This window comes from Hyperoodon ampullatus, assembly GCF_949752795.1.
Source record: "Hyperoodon ampullatus genome assembly, chromosome: 7".
Taxonomy (NCBI): Eukaryota; Metazoa; Chordata; class Mammalia; order Artiodactyla; family Ziphiidae; genus Hyperoodon; species Hyperoodon ampullatus.
In genome coordinates, this window is record NC_136920.1 from 89,130,090 (window position 1) to 89,148,261 (window position 18,172).

The 18,172-nt window shown below is 56.8% G+C and overlaps 1 protein-coding gene across 2 annotated transcripts in view; it reads right to left on the reverse strand.

The window, feature by feature from the left end:
* Positions 1 to 15,055: 15,055 nt before the first annotated feature.
* The window catches only part of DCPS (decapping enzyme, scavenger), a gene marked incomplete at its 5' end in the record, with an annotated part of 36,299 nt that continues 33,182 nt past the window's right edge, over positions 15,056 to 18,172 (reverse strand). For both annotated transcript variants that reach the window (XM_079709543.1, XM_079709542.1), the window contains 2 exons: positions 15,056 to 15,450; positions 17,346 to 17,456. In XM_079709543.1, coding sequence (XP_079565669.1) covers positions 15,184 to 15,450; positions 17,346 to 17,456 — 378 coding nt within the window. In that variant the 3' untranslated portion in view covers positions 15,056 to 15,183. The remainder of the gene's footprint in view (positions 15,451 to 17,345; positions 17,457 to 18,172) is intronic.

Here is an 18,172-nt window from a genome sequence, read left to right on the forward strand (position 1 = left end):
GAGGTCAGAGGCCAGAGAAGCTCCACCAGCCAGCTCTTCTTTGGAGGCCCTCTGGCTCCGGGATGAGATCCTGCCTTCCCGCCCAGGAAGATGTCCAAGAAGGGAGGTGAGGGCCCAGGAAGCTGAGCTTAAGATCAGAGCATCCGCACCTGGGGCAGGCTCTGTCCCGTCACCCAACCCGACTGCTGGACGAGCGTCCCGCTCGAAGATGCCGGGGCCGCCAACAAGAGGAGGCGCTCCTGCACCTCCACGGCTGCAGGGCACCCACCCGAAGTCCAGCTGCCACATCAGGCAGGACAGCGAGGATGCCGAGGCCGGGGTGGGGCGGGGGCAGAGGGGCAAGGGAAGGAAGAGGAGGCAGACACAAAGGAAGAGGGAGGGCTGGGGGAGGGGCTGAGAGAAACCTGAAGGGGAAGGGAAGGCAGGCAGGGGGAAAAAGAGGAGAAAGAGGAAAAGGACCAAAGAGGGGACAAGAGGAGAAGGGGGCGGTGTGGAGAGAAGGGCTCACACCTCCTGCAAGGATGCCTCCACACCCTCTCAGCCAGACAGGCGGGTCCAGGAGAAGCAGCACCGGGCGGGGGTGTTTCCAGAGCACTGGTCCCAGCCCACCCAGTCCCACCGTCAGCCACGCCCCAGGGGTTTCAGCCTCAACAATCCTGGATCATTGGAACCAGAGGACAAACCAGGACCTTGGAGAAAGGAGAGACAGGGGTGGGATGGAGCACCGGAGAGGCAGCCCCTGCCCGGGGGGAAAAGTCGCTCTGAGACCTTGCAAAGTAAGTTACTTTTTTGAGGCTCAGCTCCCACCTTTGCAAAAAGAAAGAGTTACCGAGAGGCTACTATGTGCCAGTGAGGTGCCGGGTGCTGGGGACACGATGGGGAGTCAGACGGTCACGGGTCCTACTCGACAGTCTAACATCAGCCGGGACCTCTGAGGCCTCCCCAGCTGGCCGGTGTCTATCATCTGTGCTCCGAGATCCATCCCGTGAGCTGCGCTGCGGCAGACGCTATTAGCCCAGTTATCAGATGGGCTGATGGAGAACCAAAGTCCCAGACCTGCCTGAGGTCACACAGCTGGGAGCGGACAGAGAAGACAAAGGCCGCCTGCCTGGCTTCCTGGCCCCGAAGGAAGGCACTCTGCAGTCTCTGGGCCGCACCCTGAATCACAGAAAGCCCACCAGCCAGCACTTACAGAGCCAGGCCCCAGGTGCTGGGACATGATCTGAAACGCACTCGGGCTCAGAAACCGAGGCTCCGTGTCGGGCCCAAGGCTGTGCAGCCCTGCCCTCCCCCACCCGTCTGAGCTCACGGGTGGTAGGGTCCCCTGATGTCACAGGCTGGGACCTGTGGGGGGGTTGGGTAAGTGGCAAGGGTGCCCGGCCGTCAGGGGAGCCTCAGAACAGGCTCGAGTCGGATGCAATCTAGGAAGGGGGCTGCCAACGGCGCCCAAGCCACCGTCAGGGGACAGTGGGAGCAGAGGTGGGGAGTGAGAACACGCGGCTGGGGAAGTAGAACAGTCCGACCGGTGCCCAAAGGAGGTTTTCAAATAAAAAGGGTTTTAAGCCAAGACACCCTCTCTCCCGCTTTCAAATGAGATTTTATGTGGAAACCCAATATGTAGAAGGAATAAGAGTGGAGTCGTTTGGGGTGAAGCAAGAATGGGGGCGCACCCGCCTCTTGAGCCCTCACTCCTGAGATGACACCCCAGAGGGTTCCACCCCTGGGGAGCTTTTCGTGGACCCAGATAAGGGGAGAGCTGACACTGGGCAGGAGGGGAGGTTAGGACCAGTCTGTACGAGGACCCAAAGGCAGGGCTGAGGAGGGAATGGGGGCAGGAACGTGACCAGCTGGCCCTGGCATGGGGGAGGGGGGATGCCCTCCCGGTGGGCAGACTCCTGCCCACCCCACCCCCAGGGCTCCTGCCTGCCTCTCCTGTGTCTGAAAAGGCTGCCAGGCCAGGCTCCAAACAGCTCAGCTGTCAAAAGGGAAACGCTTCGCCTTTCGCCCCAAGAAAAGGGAGAAGCAAAGCAGGGACACAGTGAAGACAATGTCACATCCGATCTATATCCTCCCTTTGTTCATCAAACAAATATTTACTGAGCACATATTATTTGTTAGACATAATTCCAGGCATGAAGAACATGGCAATGAGATGACAGGTTCCTGGAGCTTACATGAAAACCCTAAAAAGTCAGGGAGGAAAACGCCTGGAAAGTTTTCAAACCCATTTCACACCACAAACATGCCCCTCCAATGCCTGCATCTCCTCTGGACCGTCCCTGCCAAGGTCACGGGTCCAAGCTTGAACATCTTCAGCCACAGGGCACTTGGCCCCTACACAGGCAGAGGCCTGCTCTTGAAAGCTCCAGATGGCCACACTGAAGACCCTGGGTCCCTCCCCGCCCAGCCTAGGCAAGGGAGCCCACAGAGCACTGAACACGCCGTTCAATGTGCAAGTTCTACTTTTTATCACGACAAAATACGAAGCTTCATCTCGAGTTTTGCTGGTTCTGAGTCAATTGCTCGGAACCAAAGGAAATAAGCCGTCTCCCTTCTCACCTGCCCAGAGCTCCCAGGTCCCTCGGTCTCTGCCACCGCCCGTCCCCTGCTTTGCTCCCCTCCCGTGACCTTCAAGCAGTGGGTTGCCAGGGTGGGCCCCTGCTGGCCCCCACTTCTCTCCTGCCATCCCTTCCAACCAGGCCTCCCTCCTCCTGACCTGAGTGGCCTCTAAGGAGCAAAGGGGGAGCAGGTCTTTGAGGAGACTCTCCGGCCTTGAGCCAGGCCAGGCCAGGGTCCAGGAGAGCCCCAGAGCAAAGGCACTGTGGCCCGGCAGGAATCTGGGGATGCCAGATGCCAGGGGCAGCCACCTTGGCCGGGTCCCTGTGCTCAGACCCCCGGAGGACCCCTCCCCTTCCCCACGTGTCGCCGTGGTTGCCGGATGAGGCCTTGCAGCCTTGTGGGCGGCAGCGGGGGAGCCGCATTTCCAAGGAATAGGAGTCGATGGGCAGGCCAGATGGAAGCAATTACGGGAGGGAAAGCGGGAGAGGTGGGGGCTGGCAGGGGCTGGGAGGGGCCGCAGCGGGGAGGGAGGAAGGAGAGCCCAGCCCTGCCCAGCTGAGAGAGGCAGGGGATGGGCAGGCAGGACCCGCAGGGCCAGACGTGGGCTTCAGGGCCGCACAGAGCCCTGGGCTGCGAATCCAGGAGGGCTGTGTTCTCCTTTGTCACCCACACCCGGTGGCCTTGAGCAAACCCTTTCACACCTCTGAACCTCGCCCTCTTCGTGGATCACAGGGCAGGGGAAGATGAGCTTGCAGAGCAGTAGTGAACTGGGCTGAAAAGTGCAGGTTTTGGAAACAGGCTTAGCTAGGAGTCCCAGCTCAGCTGCTTAGGAGTCCTGTGACCTTGGCCAAATGGTTTAATCTTCCCGAGCCTCCATGGCTTCATTTACAAATGGGCTTAATGAAAGGGTTGCTTACGTGAAGTGATGTTGATGTAAATAAGTGGACAGCACTTTTTTTTTTTTTAGGTTTATTGGGTCAGGCTTTTAATAAGTGCTCAATAGACAAATCATAACTAGTTTTGTTATTTGCTAAGTCCCTTTTTACTATAAGGACAGGTATTTGCAGAGGCTGCATGGCAGAGGACACAGGGCAGACCATGGACACAGGCGCATCACCGCAGGCCCTGGAACGTGCACCCCGGAGGAGGGTTTGGACCCACGCAGAACAACGGTACGTGAGCCCGGCGCTCTGCAAACTGCTCCGTGTCCTCTTTCTAGCAACCATGGTCCCCACCCTGCGCAGGAAAGCAAAATCCTGGGGCCCCTGACACACTGGGGCTTTGAAGTGAAGCTGCAGGCAGGACGAAGGGACTATCCAACAGCCAGGCCTTCCTCACCCTCGAGGCCCAGATGGACACCCCCACCCCCGGCCACCCCCCGGCCCCAGCAGCACCCTCCTCCCTGCTGGGCTCAGGGCAGAAGCCAGGGCTTCGGATTCTAGAGCGTTCACCTCATCTCTCTGCAGGATGGCTTTGCAGGGTGTGGGGTGGCAGAGATAAGGCAGTCATCCGGCTGGAGGTCTCCCGGTCCCAGGCAAGGGGCCAAGATTAAAGTAAAACCTGCAGCTTGGGGATGGCCTTCCTCACTCTGAAGAGCGATCAACCCAGTGCAACCCCTGGCAGAGTTCACCCCGTGCCAGCCTCAGGGGCACCAGTCGGAGGCCCATGGCACCTGGCTGGGGCCCACGCACCACATACAGCTGCTCCCACTTGTAGCTACATTTGACCACTTCCTCTATCCGTAGAATAAAGAGCGTCACTCACACTCTCTCTCACACACACACACACACACACACACACTAGGAATGTGACACAGGTCAGGAGTGAACGTGAGGCCAGGGGTGGCCAGCAGCCCCTCCAGGGGCACTCAGAACACTCGTGTAGAAATGCTGAGCACCTCTGGGAAGGGGTGACAAGCGAGAGAGGGGAATGAATGACTACAGGCACCCAAACCTGCCTGCTCTAGTCATTTCCTCAAGGAAACCAAAGGTTTCAGGTCAAGGACAAGAGTCGAGAAGGAAGGAGGACCTGAGGTCGAGAGGCATGAGAAGCCAGCTCGTTTCTGCAGGGAAGTGTGTAACCCCAGGGCAGCTGAGGAGTCGGGGGGGGCGGGGCAGGCCCTGTATGTTTTCTGGGTGTCCCCCCACTCACTGCCCTGCTCCCTAGCACCGAGGGTCCAACCCCCAGGGCCTGAGAACTCAGCTGGGTTGTGGTGGACGCCTTGGGCACAATCTGTAGGTCTGGCTCTCAGACTCTGGGACCCTCTGGGACACTGATCTGAAGGGTCCCTTTCAGGAGGCTGGAGGTCCCCACCCCACCATGGGCTGGGACCACTGTGTGTCATTCTGAGGTGGAGGGACCCCTTCCCCACGACGGCGGGGGCAAACCTTTGAGCCGCTCTGAGAGAAGGAATTTGCCCAGAGAACGTACCCAGGTAGGGTCTGGGCAGGCACCCAGTGCAGGGCAGATGCCAGGCCAGTAGGGGTAAACCACAGACGGCCACAGCTTAAGCTGGGGCACGGGAAGGGGGATCTGGCCTCTCTGCTCCAGCTGGTGAAGGGTAGGGGGGGCTTCTTTCCAGGATTTGTTATATAATTCTGAAAGGAGCAGATTCTCGGTTCTCTCCAGAAAACTGGATCCCAGGGATCTAAGAGGGCTGGCAGGGTGAAGAGGCTGAGCAAGTCTGTTTCTGAGGAGTAGGGACTGAGTCACTGCTCTGGGTAGGGAAGGGGTGAGGGAGGGAAGGGAAAGACGGCCCAGAAGACGCGGAGGGCTTCCCTAGCCCAGGCCTCCACTCACGGGCAAGGGGCCTGTGGCTCTGAGCACAGCCCACTCCCAAGCCACAGATGCCTCTCCGCCCACAGTCCAAGCAAGAGGCTCCCGCGCTACTTTCCTAACTCCACCTCCTGTCTACCCTCCCCTCCTAACCCCTGACCACCCGGACTCTGGGGGGAAGCCCCCGACTCCTGGCTCTCCCTCAGCTGCTGGAAGGGAGACCCGGGGCCCAGGGGACAGACTAAGATCTCCCGCCCAGCACATGGATGCTGAGGGATGGAGGCATGAAGAGCACGTGCAGGGGAGACACGAGCAGAGCCAGGAACAGGCTAGAGGGACCTGGGCCACCTCGGCTCGGGCAGGGTTTATTCACAGATGAGCTCCCGGAAAAGAGAAAAAGCCCCAGAAGTTCATTTCTAGGCCCCAAACAGCTGGCGCCTCCCAGGCACCCTCTCTAGAATTGTGGGGCAGCTTTGGTGAGCGTGGAAAACTTTGGAGAGTGCGGGAGAACCGCTGCTAATAGCAAACACTCACATACCTCCGCCTCTGTGCAGGCACCTTCCACAGTACCCAGCGCCTTTATGATCCCCCCTCCCTGCCCCCCGTTGCACAGCAAAGCTCAGGAGAGAGCGGTATTGGTTTGTGCCTCTGGTGACACCCTAGCTGTACCAGGCCTGTTCCCAAGGTTCCGCAAAGAATAAGTCTGCCTGAACTTGGCTTCCACACTGTGCCTCCCCCCAGCGGTGGAAAGCACAGGCTTCTGTGAGAAGCGCATGGGGGTGCCAGCCTGTGGGTGGGCATGAGGTCACATGGGCACAGCTGAGCACCAGGACGGTGCCTGTAGCCCCAGTCCTCTGGCAGGAGCCCCCAACCCCGGCACTCGGGACCCAGTCTGCGGGACAGACAGAGGAAGTGGCAGCAGTAGGTCAGGCCTCCGATGCCCAGAAGGAGCCTCCCCCAGGACTGGGAATGGAGGGGGCAGTGCTGGCAGACATGTTGGCAGCTCTGGGCTGCCTGGGAGGTCCCAGCCAGCAGGGGCCCCAGGGGGGCACCCAGCACAGATGGCTGAGCCCAGCGATTCTGCCCCCAGCTGGACTCCACCTTCACCCCAACCCCATCCCGTCCCACTGCCCACCAGCCAGGCAGCTCTGTGGCCGAGTGGCCTAGGCCCAAAGAGCCCCGCAACGTGGACTGGTGTCTTGGGCACAGCCAGCCTGCAACTAGCAGCCCCACCTTTGGGCTCTACTTGGTGACCTTGGGTCTCCTGCACACAGCCGGACCCAGCAGAGCCTGCCACTTGCAGGCATGCCAGCTCAGGATCTCCTGGACTCGGTGGGGCAGCTGTGGGGAGAAGTCGGCTCAGAAGATGCGCAGGGGTGGGGGCTAGAAACTTTCCAGAGAAGAGGATCATCCCGTTTGCTCACTCCCAAGGAGCAGAAAGAATCGGCTTCCCGCGAAAAACTGGTCCAGGGCAAGGGATCCCAGGGCTGTGGCCTCCCCACCCAGCCCCGGCCCCGCGCGGCGCCCACGTGCCCGGCCCGACCACCTCCCCGGCCGCGGCGCCGGGCGGGGAACCGGGCAACCGGGCAGCCGGGACCTGGAGGCGCTCCCCACCCTCCCTCGCGGGCCCAACGGGGAGCGGCCGCCGCGTACTCACCCTCGCGGGTGGCGCGGGGCGAGGCAGGACAGTTCCGCGCGCAGGTCCGATCCGCTAGGCGCACGGGCTGGAGGCGCGGCACTGGCGCGGCGGCTCCGCTCGGCCCGGTCCCTGTCCCGGGCGCGGGGCCGGCCTGCGAGCGGGTAAGTCCGCCTGCTGGGAGGCGGGGGCCCGGGCCCAGGCGGGGGGCGGGGAAGGGGCCGGACACGCTTGCGCACACGGCCGGGGAGCCGACTGGGGAGCGGGCGGGCAGGAGGAGGAAGGGCGGGGTGGGGGAGGAGGAAGGACTCGACTCGGGAGATCCTGCTTGCGGGCGGGGCCGATGCCGGCGGCTCGCGGTGGTCCGAGAGCCGCGGAGGCCGGCGGAGAGGGCAGGCGGCGGGGCCGGGAGCGAGGGGCGCGGAGGGGTCGACCGACCGGGCGGGCGCGGAGGGGTCGATCGACCGGGCAGGCGCGGAGGGGCGGGAGAGGAGGCTGGTGGGGTGAGGGTAGAGTTCTGGCGGGCGCAACCTGTGAGCGGCACCAGGATGGATATGCCCAACGCAGCCTCTGCACACCCTCCTGGAAACAATGAGACCCAACAAAGGGTTCTCCGCTCTCCCACGCAATGAACCGTGTCCTTCCCTCGCTCGGGAAAGTGAGGCACAGAAGAGGGAGGGCCACCCGTACTCCCCATGCACGGTGGCCAGGTGCCCTGGACGGAGACCTGGACCCTCCCTCTGCCCTAGTCTCGACCTGCCACCCCCAAACTGCTCCCTCTGCAGCCTCTTTGCACACCCTATCTTTGGCCCTGAGAAAGCTTCTCAGTTGCTGTTCCTTACTGAAGGCGCCAAGCATCCTGTCTCCAGGGGAAACCCCATCAGGCCCTTACCCTGGTTCCTGAGGCCACCCACCCCAATCAAACCTGGGAACTACTCAGGCCGAAGAATAGTCCAAAAGTCACCCGCAGGACAATCCCCATCCCCCGAGACACTCTTTCATAGGTGCACAGCATTTACTGAGCGCTTAGTGTGAACAGCCTGATGCTGGGGGCTCCAAGGAAAAACGTAAGACACCCCCCCGCCCCCCCCCAGGAAGCTTACTAGAAAGAAGGCTCACAGTGGACTCCCACTCAAAAATAAGTTAGGACATAAAAGCTTTTGCACAGCAAAGGAAACCATAAACAAGATGAAAAGACAACCCTCAGAATGGGAGAAAATATTTGCAAATGAAGCAACTGACAAAGGATTAATCTCCAAAATTTACAAGCAGCTCATGCAGCTCAATACCAACAAAACAAACAACCCAATCCAAAAATGGGAAGAAGACCTAAATAGACATTTCTCCAAAGAAGATATACAGATTGCCAACAAACACATGGAAGAATGCTCAACATCATTAATCATTGGAGAAATGCAAATCAAAACTACAATGAGATATCATCTCACACCGGTCAGAATGGCCATCATCAAAAAATCTACAAACAATAAATGCTGGAGAGGGTGTGGAGAAAAGGGAACCCTCTTGCACTGTTGGTGGGAATGTAAATTGATACAGCCACTATGGAGAACAGTATGGAGGTTCCTTAGAAAACTAAAAATAGAACTACCATACGACCCAGCAATCCCACTACTGGGCATACACCCTGATAAAACCATAATTCAAAAAGAGTCATGTACCACAATGTTCGTTGCAGCTCTATTTACAGTAGCCAGGACATGGAAGCAACCGAAGTGTCCATCAGCAGATGAATGGATAGAGAAGATGTGGCACATATATACAATGGAATATTACTCAGCCATAAAAAGGAACGAGGGCTTCCCTGGTGGCGCAGTGGTTGAGAGTCCGCCTGCCGATGCAGGGGGCGTAGGTTCGTGCCCCGGTCAGGGAAGATCCCACATGCCGCGGAACGGCTGGGCCCGTGAGCCATGGACGCTGAGCCTGCGCGCCCGGAGCCTGTGCTCCGCAACGGGAGAGGCCACAACAGTGAGAGGCCCGCGTACTGCAAAAAAAAAAAAAAAAAAAAGGAACGAAACAGAGTTATTTGTAGTGAGGTGGATGGACCTAGAGACTGTCATACAGAGTGAAGTAAGTCAGAAAGAGAAAAACAAATACCATATGCTAACACATATATATGGAATCTAAAAAAAAAATAAAAGTGGTCATGAAGAACCTAGGGGCAAGACGGGAATAAAGATGCAGACCTACTAGAGAATGGACTTGAGGATACGGGGAGGGGGAAGGGTAAGCTGTGACAAAGCGCGAGAGTGGCATGGCCATATATACACTACCAAACGTAAAATAGCTAGTGGGAAGTAGCCACATAGCACAGGGAGATCAGCTCGGTGCTTTGTGACCACCTAGAGGGGTGGGATAGGGAGGGAGGGAGGGAGGGAGGGAGGGAGATACAAGAGGGAAGAGGTATGGGGACATATGTGTATGTGTAACTGATTCACTGTTATAAAGCAGAAACTAACACACCATTGTAACGCAATTATACTCCAGTAAAGATGTTAAAAAAAAATAAGTTAGGACAGGATGTGACCAAGTGTAAGGTGTGCGTAACTGACAAAGAGGGTTCACGGAAATGCCAGCTCAAGGCTCACTTCAGCTGAAACTGGAGGGTTTATCTGCTAAGAACATAAAACAGAGGAAGCTCTACCCTGCGTAAGCAAAGTGGAGAAGGCAGGGTGAAGATAGAGGGCTTCAAGTGCTTCCACAGGTGACTCTCCATCCTAAATCCCACCTTCCGTGGGCAGAGGTTTTTCCTACATTTCCCCAGTGTCTAAATTATGCTTGAATAGTGCCTTTGGCTTTGTCAATCAAGCATTCATCCAACAAATCTTTATTGTGTATCAGCTCCAGGTGTGGCACAGTGACTAAAGTCTCTACCTGGGTCAAGGTTAGAGGAAGAGGGAATAGCCTCCCTGGTGCGTGGGTGGGAAAACTGGCCCAGAGAGAGTAAGCAATCACCCAAAGCGACTAGGTGAGTCTGGCAGAGCTGACCTGAGAATCAGCCCAGCTTCTAAACTTTGCAAACTCTTTAATAAACTAGATCTAAACACAGTTGGCAGTTCTTGTTATGAGCCATGTAAACTTCGCTCTGTGGGAAAACAGAACTGAAGGGCCAACTTTTGCTCCCGGAGACCTGATTTCCAACTCTGCCTCGGTCACTAAATAGCTTTAATTTTCTTGCTAGAAAAAAATGGGAATAACTGTGCTTATTCAAAGGGATGTAAGTTCAAATGGATACACATTTGCTCTGGCAGTATAAGGTGCTGTATAAGTACGCGCTTTTATTATGCACACGGAACCAGTAAGCTGTATTCAGATCTCCTCCCTTCCCCCTCCCCCAGCTTATCCCAGACCTGGTTACTGGGTACCCAGAAGATGAGATCCTGACTCCTCTCCTTAGGCTACAATGTGCTTAGAATCTTTTTCTTTTCTTTTTGCGGTACGTGGGCCTTTCACTGTCCTGGCCTCTCCCATTGCCAAGCACGGGCTCCAGACGCGCAGGCTCAGCGGCCATGGCTCACGGGCCCAGCCGCTCCACGGGACGTGGGATCTTCCCGGACTGGGGCACGAACCCGCGTCCCCTGCATCGACAGGCGGACTCTCAACCACTGTGCCACCAGGGAAGCCCTGTGCTTAGCATCTTTTCCCTCATTTTTTTTTTTTTTTGCAGTACGCGGGCCTCTCACTGCTGCGGCCTCTCCCGTTGCGGAGCACAGGCTCCGGACGCGCAGGCCCAGCAGCCATGGCTCACGGGCCCAGCCACTCCGCGGCATGTGGGATCCTCCCAGACCGGGGCACGAACCCGTGTCCCCTGCATCGGCAGGCGGACTCTCAACCACTGTGCCACCAGGGAAGCCCTGTGCTTAGCATCTTTTCCCTCGTTTCTTAATGGCACAGCCAGATGCTTAGCCGGCTGCCTAGAACCCATATCATCTGTGGGGCAGGAGGAAAGCGATTCTGGTACTTTTCACCTGGAGCCCCTCCCAGCTCCACTGCCCCACTTGCCCATCTACAAGGCACTGGGATTTGCTTAGCAAGAGGCAGTGTGGTGGGACAAGCGGGGCTTCGGCTCCTAAAACTGTTCCTCTCGGAGACCAGCTGTGCCAAGGGCGCGTCAAGACACCCTGAGGGTCAGTGGTCTGGGTCCTGGTCCCCTTCCAAGCCATGCTGCCTCCATTCCCACCTCCTCAGCGCCCCCTTTACCTCTCTGGTTCTGTCACTGCTGTGGAAGAGGTGGCGGACACCACTCTGCTGGGGCGACCAGGGGGCCTCTCTCTCTCTCTCTCTCTCTCTCTAGGGAGTAGAGGGAGGAGACAGAGAAGCAAAGGGCGTGGGAGGGGCAGGTGCATCTGGAGTTGGGAGGCCCTGGACTTGTGGCTCCTCCCGGGCAGGCAGGGGTGTGGGTAGGAGGCGTGGAGCCCTTGACACGTGTCTCACAGGATTTTGGCTCCTGTCCTTCACATGTGCCACGTTAGCATCCTGCCGACCAGGAGGAGGGAACAGCAAGATGTCGTTTGAGGAAGAAATAAACCCAATCCAGCATCTCAGACGCTTTTAAAAATAGCAACTCCGGGATGGTGTTTCAGCTCCTATTTTTATCAGATTTATATGGCTGGACGCTGGAGCTGAGCTGTTCCCAGGGTTCTCAATAGCAGCGGACATCACTATTGTAGCCTTAGAAACCTGCCGTAAGGCGAAGGCTAAAATGCATTCCAGGAACCTGTCGGCTGGACGGGATCCTTGAGAAGTCATTGCACACAGCCCTTGTCTCTTTTGGGGCCACGATCAATTAACCACAGAGAGTTTATGGCTTGCTTTTTGCCTTCAAGTCTCTTGGTTACCATGACTTCAGTGCATAATCGAGGATTCACTGCCTTCTAATCCGGAAGTCCTTTTTAATATCTAACCCCAATATATTGGCTGTGTCCTTTAGGCCCTTCTCGCAGTAGGAAAATGGCAGCTAACATTTATAGGTCTTACCATGTCCACAAAATCCTCTTATTTAATCCTCACAAAGCCCCTCGGGGTAGGCACTGCTATCACTCCTAGCTTACAGACAGTTATGTAACTTGCCTGAGATCATATCTGGTTATGGTGCAGGTTCTATGCCAGAATCACCAAACCATGCTGGCTCTCAAAAGGAGGTGGTACAGAACATTAAGAAATTTCCCCTTAGCCTTGACTTTAATTTCTTCCTCATGATCCTGAAGGAAAAACTGGTCAGGGTACTATGGGACATGTGTGCCCCATGCTAGAAGCCAAGTTCTAGGTCCCGGCCATGCTGAGCCACTGTCTCCCTGACTGCTGGCCTTGGCTTGTGCTCGCCACTTGGCTCTCAAGCTTTAGCCCAGAAGTCTGGCTTCTCAGCATAAGCTGCCACAGCCCCCACTGGGTCTTCTCAAAGTACTCATGTCCATGGAGTTACTTTGTAATTATGTCTATGTGTCTCACTAAATTGTAAACTCCACGAGAGCTCTAGCTCCATATTCTTGTCTAAAAACATAAAGTAGGGTAGATATTCAAAACCTTGTTGATTGAACTGAAACACTGTAGTCCCTGCTTATTTTTTAACAGTGGTTAAAACTTGGTAACTTCAAGTTTATAGAGACTTCGGAATCCAGTGTAATTTCAGTAAGAATATGGAGCAAACACAGGGCTGCCAACATTTATTTTGCTAAGTGAGGATTTTTTTTTTTTTTTTTTTTTTTTGCGGTATGCGGGCCTCTCACTGCCGCAGCCTCTCCAGTTGCGGAGCACAGGCTCCGGACGCACAGGCTCAGCGGCCATAGCTCACGGGCCCAGCCGCTCCGCGGCATGTGGGATCCTCCCAGACCGGGGCACGAACCCGTGTCCCCTGCATCGGCAGGCGGACTCTCAACCACTGCGCCACCAGGGAAGCCCTAAGTGAGGATTTTTAAAAAACAACTACTGTTAATTACCACCATCTTCTTACCAAAGAAAGGACATTTTAGGGTTCAATATACGGGTCTGGAATAAAGATTTAGTCCTTTCTGAGAAGGCAGAGTTAGCAGACCCATGTCAGCCTATTCAGGAATAAAATAGATATATTAAACTATTTTGGAATAGAAGCATTACAAGAGAAACATTTTCAAATATTACTTTGTACGTAATTGTTTCTTGATTTGTTTCTCCATTTGGGGATCTGTATCCAACAGAATCAGGCAGTGTGGAGCTAACTGTCCAACTCCTCCTGAAACGTTATTTTTCTCAGTGTCCTGAAGGAATGCTGACAAATACAGAACACTCGGCAATTCTGCTCTGAGGAAACTTCTGGGCAAACAGAGAGGAGCCGAGGAACAGCAGTCCTGTCTCCAGTTGCTCCCCTCCCTCCCCAACCACGCCGGGAAGAAAGTCGGCCAAGAACTGGGGCCTGGTGGCCGGTGGGGAGCCCTCCAGGACTTATCTGGGAAGGTGACATCTACCTCCAGGAGAGCAGGGACACAGGTGTGCACACCAAGGGCACGCGGCTGAACACACAAGGACGTCCACGCTGCCAGAGAGGCTGGCGCTGCTCGTCTTGCTCAGGACGCTCTCTCCGGGGCGGCGGGATGCTGGGTTCTGCTAATGGAAGGAAGGAGGAAAGCCAAGGCAGAGGAGGGGGTGGTTCTCATTCTGCATCCCTCGGGCTGAGGACCGTCTGTCCGCCCACTAGCCAGGAGGCTGAGAGCTTCTTTTTAGTCATCTCTGCATCCCCAGCACTTAGGACACTGTCTGGCTCGAGTCCATCAGCGAGTCAAAGCTTTGGACTCCACCACAACCATGTCACTTTGCCCTGTTGGTTTACGATCACCCAGCACATCACTCTGTAGTGGATCCTCATCCCCGTTCCCCTTGACAAAGAAACAGGCTCAGGACGCCTCGGGTGGACACCGGGAAGAGACCATTTACCACTATCTAGGGCAGTGCTTGGCCTGTAGTATGTGTTTAATAAACATGCGAGGAACAAATGAATGGCGCTCGGCTCTGACTCCAGTCTCCTGGCTCTCAGTCCAGGGGACACAGAATAAGAGCCACCCCCTCGTCTGCCTCAGCTTTCCTCCTCCTTTCACTTTGCGGGACATACATCCTGTCTCCCCTGAGAGTGTGTCCTGAGGAAACAAGACCCAGTAACCCACAGCCCCATGCTAAGGAGCAAACGCCAGCCCCTCTCCAGCAGTGTGATACATCTGTCCACTGGGCTGGAAAGAGAGCCTCATGTGTTTAACTGCATGCTGTCAACGTCTGCACCCGTGTCCCTGTTCTGCTGGAGCAGTGGTAGATGTCACCTTCCCAGATAAGCCCTTGATGGCTTCCTACAGGCCATAGCCTTGGACACTTTGAAGTCCCTTCCTGGCCTCGCGATTCTATGGACAGGGAACTATGATGCTGGTCATACCTTGCACCCAAGGCCCTCAGGGCTTTCAGACTCTGCTGCAACCATGTCACTTTGCCCTGTTGAGACACTGCTTGTATTTCATCTTCTGGCTGCTCCCTGCGAGTTGTTTTATCTTCCTGCCCAGATAACAAACTCAAGGCCAGGGACTCACTGACCAAGTAGCCGAGGCAAAGGTAGGCTTCTTGGGCTTGCATCATCTGATTCTTAAGGCCCTCCCACTTCCAGGAGCGGCCATGCTCCATCCTTGTCAACAAGAGTTTATCAACAGGATTGGCTCACACATGGGAAGTGTGACCTCAATGCTGGGGAGAGAAAGAGGAAGTACTGTCAAAAAGACTCTATAGATTACTTCCAGAAAGCTTTTGTACTTGTTTTTTGGGGGAACTCCCAGACAGGTGGACCTAGAGAACCATTAGGAAGATACAGTAAGTGGGAAGAAGGCAGAGGGCCCCGTGGTGGCAGAACAGGAAGGAGTGAAAGCAGGGAGGCTCAGTTGGATTCCGGATGTGAAGTCGGACAGGCCGGGTGCACGGGGGCCTACAGAAAGCCCCAAGCCCTCCGGGCCAGCTGGGGCTGCCCCCCAGACACTCACCCCCTTCTTAAGACCTTCCCCCTAGCTTCTGCTCACTCCGCTTCCCCAGCAGGCCACACCGTGGGTCCACACCGAATGAGACCGATAGTTTATTCTCATGCTGGGAAGAAGCCAGTACAAAATATATTTTTTAAAAAAAATTCACTTGGTGCTAAAAATCCGGCTGCCCCCCGCCCGCCCCCACCATACACATCAGTGCTCTTTTCCAACTCAGCTTCTCTGGGCCTCCTGCAAGAGCGTGAGGAGGGGGTCATCAGCTCTGAGGGCAAAGGTGAGGGTGCGGCGGCCGTAGTGCTCGGGGTCCTGCTCCAGGTTCTCGATCACCTCCGCCAGCAGGTGGGCCCGCTCCACGCCTGCACCAGGGGCCTCGAAGCCCAGGGCAGTGAAGTGCACGTGCAGGTGGTAGTAGGAGGGCAGGTAGTGCAGGTACACGCGAAGGCGGTCTCCCGCCACCTGGTAGCGCTGCAGGATGGCTTCCTGGCAAGAAAGGGGAGGGGCGGGGAGGGTCACCGTGCTGCCCACACACCGGCACCAGAACCCCCTCCTGCCCACGGCCCCGACCAGCCTCTCCGCCCACTGTTGGCTTCGGATCCCTGTCTTCCATTCTTGGGAGTCAGCAAGTGCAGGTGACAGCAGCAAAGCGGAGGCTCTTTCTCCCAAGGATGGGGACGGTGGCCTCGATCAGGCTTCCCCGCTCCAACCTGGTAAAACACCTGCTTCCTCACAGTTGCCACTGGGCCTCTAGGAAGTCTCGGTGCTAAGGACAGGCCCAGGTTTCCAAGACTGTGGGGACTATCCTTCCCCGGATGATTTACCAGACTTATATCATCAAGTAGGTGGGAAGAGGCCTTGTTCTCCCTTTCAGCACAGCACAGAGTGGAGCTGGGCTGCGGCAGAGCTAAGGGCTTGGTGGCAGAGAAATGACAGGGGAGGGGACGCGAGCAGGGCTGCCCTGGACAGACCAGGGAGTCATAATAGGATCATCAAATTCTTGCAGGACTCCTGGTGGAAGAGGAAAGCATCACCTTCGGCCCTGGCTCCCTCTGCCTGCCCCAACCTTGCTCAGGGGTAGAGCTTTTTCTACCACACCCCCTTCAGGAGCCTCCAAGGCTCGGAATTAAGGGGAGACTTAGTTTCCACTGTAGGCAAATCCCCGAGGCAGCGGCGGTGAAGAGAAAAAGACAGGCCCTCAGTGTGCTCAGAATACACCCTGCAGTTGTATTCTATTCTGCATTTGGCGCTCCCCCAGGGATCTCGGCAGCAGGGTGACACCAGGACCAGGGCACCCAAAGGGCTTCCTGGAGGGCTGGCCTGCCCGGGAGGTGCTGCCAGAACTGCTGGGGCAGCCGCAAGTGCTGGCCCAGCATCTCCCAGGGGCTCTGCCTCCAGAGGCTGTTTCAGCAGAGAAACGAGTCACTGGGAAAAGAGAAAGGCAGCCGGGGGATGGTGACGCGGGCCGGCGGGCCAGAAGGCAGCCGGCACAGGGCAGGGGGTGCCGCAGGCGAAGGAAGAGCGGCCCCAAGCACAGCCCCTCCTCAGGCCTGCGGCGGAGCCTCAGGGAGGCTCTTGTTGAGCCTGACCTGGGGGGGAGCCCCTGACCTGGTGGGGAGCCTCTCCCCCGCTGGGCACCCTGGGGACAGCAGGCCTGGCGTGGAGGCCGCATCTTCTAATGTCTCAGGCTGAGACCAAGCCCACAGAATAATGGAATCAGAAGGACGAAGGACCCCCTCCAGACACCGAGGCCCAGAGAGGTGAAGTGACCTGCCTGAGGTCATCCAGTGGGCTAAAGTCAAAGTGTCAGAACCAGGACCAGGACCGAAGACTTGAGACTCTCTTCCCCCATCTCCCCTCACCCCCGGGGCTCCTTTTAGCAATGCTGTAATTTCACTCGATTCAGCAAATCTCCCAGAGAGAAAGTATCCCAGAATGCCAGGTGCTAGAGGATTCAGTCTCTTCCCTCAGGGTAGATGAGGGGGCACAGACACACATCAGGTCGTGCACCATCTACCCGAGAAACACGTCTGGCATGATGTGGCTGTCATGAGCGGGGCAGGTAACCCTGGGATGGGAGGGCATCCCAGACGTGACCTGCAGGACAAAGGCAGGGAGCAAAAGCAGGAACCCGAGCCGAGGAAGCCCGTGTGGGGTGAGGCAAGGGGGCTAAGAGTAGAGCTAGACGGCAGGGCAGGACCAGGAACAGGGGCCTCGTGAGGCGTCCTAAAAGCCTTCATGGGCCCCTGCACAGGCATTCAGAGAGGAGCCCTTTTCACGAGACGGACTTCTGGGAGGGGTGAGGAAAGGGGCCTAGGAACGCAATGGACTGGAGTGTAACTCCCCTGGGCTCCGGCCTGGATTCGGCCCCGGCAGCTCACCTGCCCTTCCTGGAGGATGTTTCTGAGCAGTGGCAGGTGCTCTGGGGTGAGGTCCCGAAGCGACTTGATGTCCCGGCGATGGCAGATGGCAATCAGGTACAGGTCATCGAGCTGTGCGGACACAGGCAGGGGTAAACCGGGCTCAGCAGGGGACAGGGCCGGGGAGGCTGCCAATCCCGAAATTCCGCCCAGAAACCAGGAAGCACCCACACCCCAAGGCCTGCAGTGTCAGCCACAGCCAATCCCAGGGACCCCCGTGGCAGGACCAATCCCCAGGCAACATGGGCATCCTCGCGGCCAGGGTGAGTGGGACAGTCTAAGGGACAGAGCTTCTGTTTATTCTTCCTGCTAAAAAATACCATATGAGAGTATTTACGTACTCACAGCTGATGGGGAATGAGCGGCAGGGAAGGAGGTTCAAGAAAATGCCAAGAACAACTCTTATGGTCTAATCTCATGTACAGAAGTAAGTGCTGTAAGACATAAGGTGGTAAGAGTGCAGGAGGAAGAAGGAAAGACTAGCTAGGGTGATCCAGAGAGGCTTCCTAGAAGAGAAGGCAGGGGACTTGGGTCTTGAAGAAGTAGGGTTTGGAGAAAGGGCATTGAGGTAGAGGAAAGCAAAGGCTCAGAGGCAAGAAAGTCTAGGGCATCTAAGTGGGAGAGTAAACAACTCCATGTGCCTGGAATCAGAGGCAGGTGGGGGAGTGAAGAGGCATGTGAAGGGGGGCAGGGAGCCTCAGGCCAGCGGGGCAGTGGGCTCCAGCACTGCTTCACCCTCTTCGCCCTTCCCCTATCTCACAGGGCTCACAGACGGCCCTTCCTGCCCC